At 44.6% G+C, this 8145-nt stretch overlaps 1 protein-coding gene across 1 annotated transcript in view; it reads left to right on the top strand.

Moving 5' to 3' along the window:
* Window positions 1-654: 654 nt before the first annotated feature.
* itga7 (integrin, alpha 7) overlaps window positions 655-8145 on the top strand; it is an 81232-nt gene continuing 73741 nt past the window's right edge. The window contains exon 1 of the mRNA XM_038963655.1: window positions 655-860. Within this exon, the coding sequence (XP_038819583.1) occupies window positions 655-860 (206 nt within the window). The remainder of the gene's footprint in view (window positions 861-8145) is intronic.

The following is an 8145-nucleotide window of genomic DNA, read 5'->3' as shown; positions in this document are numbered from 1 at the left end:
CTCTGCCGAAGGACTTGTTCTGCTCTGCTGAAGGACTTGTTCTGCTCTGCTGAGGGACCTGCTCTGCTCTGCTGAAGGACTTGTTCTGCTCTGCTGAGGGACTTGTTCTGCTCTGCTGAAGGACTTGTTCTGCTCTGCTGAAGGACCTGCTCTGCTCTGCTGAAGGACTTGTTCTGCTCTGCGGAAGGACTTGTTCTGCTCTGCTGAAGGACTTGTTCTGCTCTGCTGAAGGACTTGTTCTGCTCTGCTGAGGGACTTGTTCTGCTCTGCTGAGGGACTTGTTCTGCTCTGCTGAAGGACCTGTTCTGCTCTGCTGAAGGACTTGTTCTGCTCTGCTGAAGGACCTGCTCTGCTCTGCTGAAGGACTTGTTCTGCTCTGCTGAGGGACTTGTTCTGCTCTGCTGAGGGACTTGTTCTGCTCTGCTGAAGGACTTGTTCTGCTCTGCTGAGGGACTTGTTCTGCTCTGCTGAAGGACTTGTTCTGCTCTGCTGAAGGACCTGTTCTGCTCTGCTGAGGGACTTGTTCTGCTCTGCTGAGGGACTTGTTCTGCTCTGCTGAAGGACTTGTTCTGCTCTGCTGAAGGACTTGTTCTGCTCTGCTGAAGAACCTGCTCTGCTCTGCTCTGCTGAGGGACCTGCTCATTCTCTAGGACTATGGCACCACACGTGGTACATGGAGTCTCTCTTTCACAGCCCTGGTGTCTTCCTCTCCTTTTGCTCCTTCTCTCCCTGTATTCCCTGACGGTCGCAGGGTTCAACCTGGATACTAGCATGACTCTGATCAAGGAGGGGGAGAAAGGGAGCTTTTTTGGATTTTCTGTAGCACTTCACCAGCAACTCACCCCAGAACCACACAGTTGGTAAGTCGACTACAGCCGCATACAGTAGCACGAATAGCAACGTTTGTGTGTGTGTTCTAACGTACATATTGGTATATTTTGTACATTTTCTAAATCCTTTATACACATTCAATATGCATGAATCTATTTCCACTTCACGTCTTTGAAGCAGTAATACAGGACCGTACTGATTGAGTTAAACTGAGGCACTAATACAGGACCGTACTGATTGAGTAAAACGGAAGCAGTAATACAGGACTGTACTGATTGAGTAAAACTGAAGCAGTAATACAGGACCGTACTGATTGAGTTAAACTGAAGCAGTAAATCAGCATTTCTACATTGAACTGATTGCATCATGCAGTCCTTGGATTCAGTCATTCAGGTATCGATATCATTTAGAAGCACTGGAATCAGTAGTTTCATTATGGGTGTGTGTGTACTGTGTATAATAATAATCACGTGTATGTGTGTACAGAGAGGGCACCCTGTAACACTTTTCATGTGGGATAAGGTGTCAGGCAGGCGTGAGACTGACTAGAGAGAGAGCGAGAGAGAGCGAGAGAGCGACTGTAGCGTTGCATCCGCAGGTAGATCTGGAGAAGAGGAGATAGAGACTGTAGTGTTGAATCAGCAGGTAGATCTGGAGAAGAGGAGAGAGAGACTGTAGCGTTGAATCAGCAGGTAGATCTGGAGAAGAGGAGAGAGAGACTGTAGCGTTGAATCAGCAGGTAGATCTGGAGAAGAGGAGATAGAGACTGTAGTGTTGAATCAGCAGGTAGATCTGGAGAAGAGGAGAGAGAGACTGTAGCGTTGAATCAGTAGGTAGATCTGGAGAAGAGGAGAGAGAGACTGTAGCGTTGAATCAGCAGGTAGATCTGGAGAAGAGGAGATAGAGACTGTAGTGTTGAATCAGCAGGTAGATCTGGAGAAGAAGAGAGAGAGACTGTAGCGTTGAATCAGCAGGTAGATCTGGAGAAGAGGAGAGAGAGACTGTAGCGTTGCATCCGCAGGTAGATCTGGAGAAGAGGAGATAGAGACTGTAGTGTTGAATCAGCAGGTAGATCTGGAGAAGAGGAGAGAGAGACTGTAGCGTTGAATCAGCAGGTAGATCTGGAGAAGAAGAGAGAGAGACTGTAGTGTTGAATCCGCAGGTAGATCTGGAGAAGAGGAGAGAGAGACTGTAGTGTTGAATCAGCAGGTAGATCTGGAGAAGAGGAGAGAGAGACTGACTGTACAGCAGAAGCAGCATAGATCTTAAGGAGAGGAGAGAGACTTCTCATGCTTTGTTGATTTCAAAAAAGCTTTTGACTCAATTTGGCATGAGTGTCTGCTATATAAAGTGATGAAATGCAGTGTTGGGGGGAAAAACATACGACATTATGAAATCCATGTACACATACACCAAGTGTGCGGTTAAAAACATACTGATTTATTTCCACATGGCCGTGGGTTGAGACAGGGATGAAGCTTGAGCCCCACCCTTTCAAAATATACTGTATATTAATGAATTAGCGAAGGCACTAGAACAGTCTGCAGCTCCCGGCCTCACCCTACTAGAATCTGAAGTCAAATGTCTACTGTTTGCTGATGATCTGGTGCTTCTGTCCCCAACCAAGGAGGGCCTACAGCACCACCTAGATCTTCTGCACAGATACTGTCAGACCTGGGCCCTGACAGTAAATCTCAGTAAGACAAAAATAATGGTATTTCAAAAAAGGTCCAGTTGTCAGGACCACAAATACAAATTCCATCTAGACACCAAAAATATATACCTACCTCGGCAACACAGATAGGGAAAGAGGATAACTGGTCAGTTGCATGATTGAATAACATTCAACCGAAATGTGTCTTTCGCATTTAACCCAACCCCTCTAAATTGGCGAGGGGCCACGTCATCAGGGACCGGTTGCGGTTGTTATTTCCACCTTGCCGCCTCGGGGATTCGAACCAGAGAACTTTCTGTTCCTGTCTGAATGTTCTTAACCTCTAGGTTACCTGCCACCCCCCAAGTAACATCCACAAAGCTGTGAACGATCTGAGAGACAAGGCAAGAAGGGCCTTGTAAGCCATCAAAAGGAACATAAAATTCAACATACCAATTAGGATCTGGCTAATAATACTTGAATCAGTTATAGAACCCATTGCCCTTTATGGTTGTGAGGTCTGCTCACAAACTAAGAATTCACAAAATGTGACAAACACCAAATTGAGACACTCCATGGAGAATTCTGCAAAAACATCCTCCTTCGTGTACAATGTAAAACACCAAGTAATTTATGCAAAGTAGAATTAGGAACGATACCCACTAATTATCAAAATCCAGAAAAGATTCTACAAGAAAAAAAAAGAGCCGTTAAATTCTACAACCACCTAAAAGGAAGTGATTCCCAAACCTTCCATAACAAAGCCATCACCTACAGAGAGATGAACCTGGAGAATAGTCCCCTAAGCAAGCTGGTCCTGGGACTCTGTACACAAACAGACCACACAGAGTCCCAGGACAGCAACTCAATTCATCAACAAAAATATAACTACTTGATACATAGGAAAGAATTAACAAACAAAACAGTGCAAACAGGAATGCTATTTGGCCCTTAAACAGAGAGTCCACAGCAGCAAATTACACTACCTGACCACTGACTGACCAAAACTTAAGGAGAGACTATGTACAGACTCAATGAGCATAGCCTTGCTATTGAGAAAGATCGCCATAGGCAGACCTGCCTCTCATGAGTAGACAGGCTATATGCACACTGCCCACAAAATGAGATGGAAACTGAGCTGCACTTCCTAACCTCCTGCTAAATGTATGACCATATTAGAGACACAGTGGCTTGTGAAAGTATTCACCCCCCTTGTAATTTTTCCTATTTTGTTGCCTTACAACCTGGAATTAAAATGGATTTTGGGGGGGGGTTTGTATTATTTGATTTACACAACATGCGTACCACTTTGAAGATGCAAAATATTTTTTATTGTAAAACAAGCAAGAAATAAGACAAAAAAACAGAAAACTTGAGCGTGCATAACTATTCACCCCCCAAGTCAAATACTTTGTAGACCCACCTTTTGCAGCAATTACAGCTGCAAGTCTCTTGGGGTATGTCTCTATAAGCTTGGCACATCTAGCCACTGGGATTTTTGCCCATTCTTCAAGGCAAAACTGCTCCAGCTCCTTCAAGTTGGATGGCTTCTGCTGGTGTACAGCAATGTTTAAGTCATAACACAGATTCACAATTGGATTGAGGTCTGGGCTTTGACTAGGCCATTCCAAGACATTTAAATATTTCCCCTTAAACCACTCGAGTGTTGCTTTAGCAGTATGCTTAGGGTCTTTGTCCTGCTGGAAGGTGAACCTCCATCCCAGTCTCAAATCTCTGGAAGACTGAAACAGGTTTCCCTCAATAATTTCCCTGTATTTAGCGCCATCCATCATTCCTTCAATTCTGACCAGTTTCCCAGTCCCTGCCGATGAAAACATCCCCACAGCATGATGCTGCCACCACCATGCTTCACTGTGGGGATGGTGTTCTCGGGGTGATGAGAGGTGTTGGGTTTGTAACAGACATAGCTTTTTCTTGATGGCCAAAAAGCTCAATTTTAATTTCATCTGACCAGAGTACCTTTTTCCATATGTTTGGGGAGTCTCCCACATGCCTTTTGGCGAACACCAAACGTTTGCTTATTTTTTTCTTTAAGCAATTGCTTTTTTCTGGCAACTCTTCTGTAAAGCCCAGCTCTGTGGAGTGTACGGCTTAAAGTGGTCCTATGGACAGATACCTTAATCTCCGCTATGGAGATTTGCAGTTCCTTCAGGTTTACCGTTGGTCTCTATGTAGCCTCTCTGATTAATGCCCTCCTTGCCTGGTCCGTAAGTTTTGGTGGGCGGCCCTCTCTTGGCAAGTTTGTTGTGGTGCCATATTCTTTCCATTTTTTTATGATGGATTTAATGGTGCTCCATGGGATGTTAAAAGTTTCTGATATTATTTTAGAACCAAACCCTGATCTGTACTTCTCCACATCTTTGTCCCTGACCTGTTTGGAGAGCTCCTTGGTCTTCATGGTGCCACTTGCTTGGTGGTGCCACTTGCTTAGTGGTGTTGCAGACTCTGGGGCCTTTCAGAACAGGTGTATATATACTGAGATCATGTGACAGATCATGTGACACTTACATTGCACACAGGTAGACTTTATTTAACTAATTTTGTGACTTCTGAAGGTAATTGGTTGCACCAGATCTTATTTAGGGGCTTCATAGCAAAGGGGGTGAATACATATGCATGCACCACTTTTCCGTTTTTTAAATTTATTGAAACAAGTAATTTTTTTCATTTCACTTCACCAATTTGGACTATTTTGTGTATATCCGTTACATGAAATGCAAATAAAAATCCATTCAAATTACAGGTTGTAATGCAACTAAATAGGAAAACGCCAAGGGGTTCTCTGAGTACACAGACCCACAAAGAATTAGAAACATCCAATTGTGATTAACTCCCATATCTATTAGGTGAAATAACACAGTATACCATCACAGCAGAAAGATTTGTGACCTGTTGCCACAAGAAAAGGGCAACCAGTGAAGAACAAACACCATTGTTAATACAACCTATATTTATGTTTATTTATTTTCCCTTTTGTACTTTAACTATTTGTACATCGTTACAACACTGTACATAGCCATAATAGGACATTTGAAATGTCTCTATTCATTTGGAACTTGTGTGAGTGTAATGTTTACTGTTCATTTCTGATTGTTTATTTCAATTTTGTTTATTATCTATTTCACTTGCTTTGGCAATGTTAACATATGTTTCCCATGCCAATAAAGACCTTTGAATTGAATTGACTGACTGTACAGCTGAACCTGCAGGTACATCTGGAGGAGAGAGGGAGAAAGAGAGAGAGAGATGGAGAGAGACAGACAGAGAGACAAAGAGAGGAAGGAGAGAGAGAGAGAGAGAGAGAGAGAGAGAGAGAGAGAGAGAGAGAGAGAGAGAGAGAGAGAGAGAGAGAGAGAGATTAACAGGTTTTACTCAGAGTTTACTGACACGGTTCAGCAGTGGACAGACATGCTGCAGTACTTTATGGGTGGTGCGTTTGTGTTTATGTTACAGTGTGTGTGTTTATATCAGAGTGTGTTTGTGTGTAACAGATGCTGCTGGTTGTTGTTGATATACCTGGAACATAGGACAGGATCACATCCTCCAAGCCAGGCATGAGTAAATGATGATGTCAGCTCTGACTTTTAGAATGTTTACAGGGGGTTTTCTTGTCTTATATGGCTCTTCAGCAGAAGCACTGATATTGAAAGAAGCAATTTTCTAGATTGAGAAATGCTTAATTACTCGGAATTGGTGTTGAGTATTGTAGAAAAAGCTTTCGTTTTTTTCTTAGCCTTTTTAGATAAACTGACCATTTCATTGCAGGCACCTCAGAGTCATAGAGATGTATATAGATCGCAAAGTAGCAGTCCAATAAAAGTGTATAGAGTGTATAGATCCCATCCAACTTGAAGGAGCTGGAGAAGTTTTGCCTTGAAGAATGGGCAAAAATCCCAGTGGCTAGATGTGCCAAGCTCATAGAGACATACCCTAAAGTGTATATGTCACGTGCGCCGAATACAACAGAATACAACCTTACAGTGAAAAGCGTACTTAAGTAAAGTAATAAAAACAACAGTAAAAAAACAGTGAAAAATAACAGTAGCGAGGCTATACACAGTCCTTAATGGTGCTACCCATGTTATATAGCCTTTTGGGCACTAGAGACCTCTATAAATATCTATGCTCTGAGCACACCTGCAAGCAATTTCATTTGTTAAATACCTGAGTTCCTTTGTCTTTTAGTTGCTGTGCCAAACGATCCAGGCTGTAGTACAAACTCTCCTGCATTTACCAGTATATTTCAATAATCTGTGTGTCTAATACTCAAACCACACAAGTCGATGGAAATGAAGGACTATGTTTGATTGGAGGAAATACATGGGAGCTCAGACTCTCTAAAACAGAACCTCAAGCCTCTCTCCCTATCCTTGTCCTCTAACCGGGACACCTGCGCCAGTAGCCCCTCCTACCCATCCCAGTGCATTTCAAAATAAGCAACTTGCCGTAACAAGTGTAGTTACTCATGTTATATCTCCAGTAGGCTGTTCTGCTGTTAGGCAAGAGCTGTTCAAGCCATATTATTGGAGAATATCCTGCAAACTTGTTTGAGTGGCCATTTTACCCAGTGGTTTCTCTTCTCATCAGTAGAGTTGGTTCTAAGCCAGCGGTGTTAAACGCATTTGACCTGGAAGCTGCTTTCGGTCTTCAATGTAGTCCTGATGTCACGTTCCTGACCTGTTTTCCTTGTTTTTGTATTTATTTAGTATGGTCAGGGCGTGAGTTGGGTGGGTTGTCAATGTGTGATTTTTAGTTTGGGATTTTGTGTGTCGGCCTGGTATGATTCTCAATCAGAGGCAGCTGTCAATCGTTGTCCCTGATTGAGAATCATACTTAGGCAGCCGGGGTTTCACGTGTGTTTTGTGGGTGTTTGTATTTCGTGTCAGTGTTCGTGCCACACGGGACTGTTTGTCGGTTAGATTCTCTTTTGTTATTTTGTTTCTTGTAGTGTTCAGTTTATTGTTAATAAATCATGGACACTTTCCACTCTGCGTTTTGGTCCGATCCCTACACCTCCTCTTCTGACGAAGAGGAGGAAATCTGCCATAACAGAAACACCCACCACCAAAGGACCAAGCGGAGTGGAAAAGGGCAGCGACAGCAGCAGCAGCGGAAACAGACACAGGACTCCTGGACTTGGGAAGAGATCCTGGACGGCAAGGGACCCTGGGCTCAGCCAGGGGAATATCGCCGTCCCAAGGCGGAGTTGGAGGCAGCGAAGGCAGAGAGGCGCTGGTATGAGGAGGCAGCGCGGCGACGCGGTTGGGAGCCCGAGAGTCTTGGGGGGGGGGGCACACGCGGAGTGTGGCAAAGCCGGGTAGGATACCTGAGCCAACTCCCCGTGCTTACCGTGGAGTGAGAGGGCGTCGTACTGGTCAGACACCGTGTTATGCGGTGAAGCGCACGGTGTCCCCAGTACGCGTGCTTAGCCCAGTGCGGGCTATTCCACCTCGCCGCACTGGTAGGGCAAGGTTGGGCATCGAGCCGGCTGTCATGAAGCCGGCCCAACGCATCTGGTCTCCAGTGCGTCTCCTCGGGCCGGCGTACATGGCACCAGCCTTACAAATGGTGTCCCCGGTTCGCCAGCATAGCCCAGTGCGGGCTATTCCACCTCGCCGCACTGGCAGGGCTACGGGGAC

The sequence above is a fragment of the Salvelinus namaycush genome, chromosome 2, assembly GCF_016432855.1.
Source record: "Salvelinus namaycush isolate Seneca chromosome 2, SaNama_1.0, whole genome shotgun sequence".
NCBI classification, from domain to species: domain Eukaryota; kingdom Metazoa; phylum Chordata; class Actinopteri; order Salmoniformes; family Salmonidae; genus Salvelinus; species Salvelinus namaycush.
The sequence above is the reverse complement of the archived record's forward strand: the minus strand, read 5'-3'. Positions and strand labels throughout refer to the sequence as shown.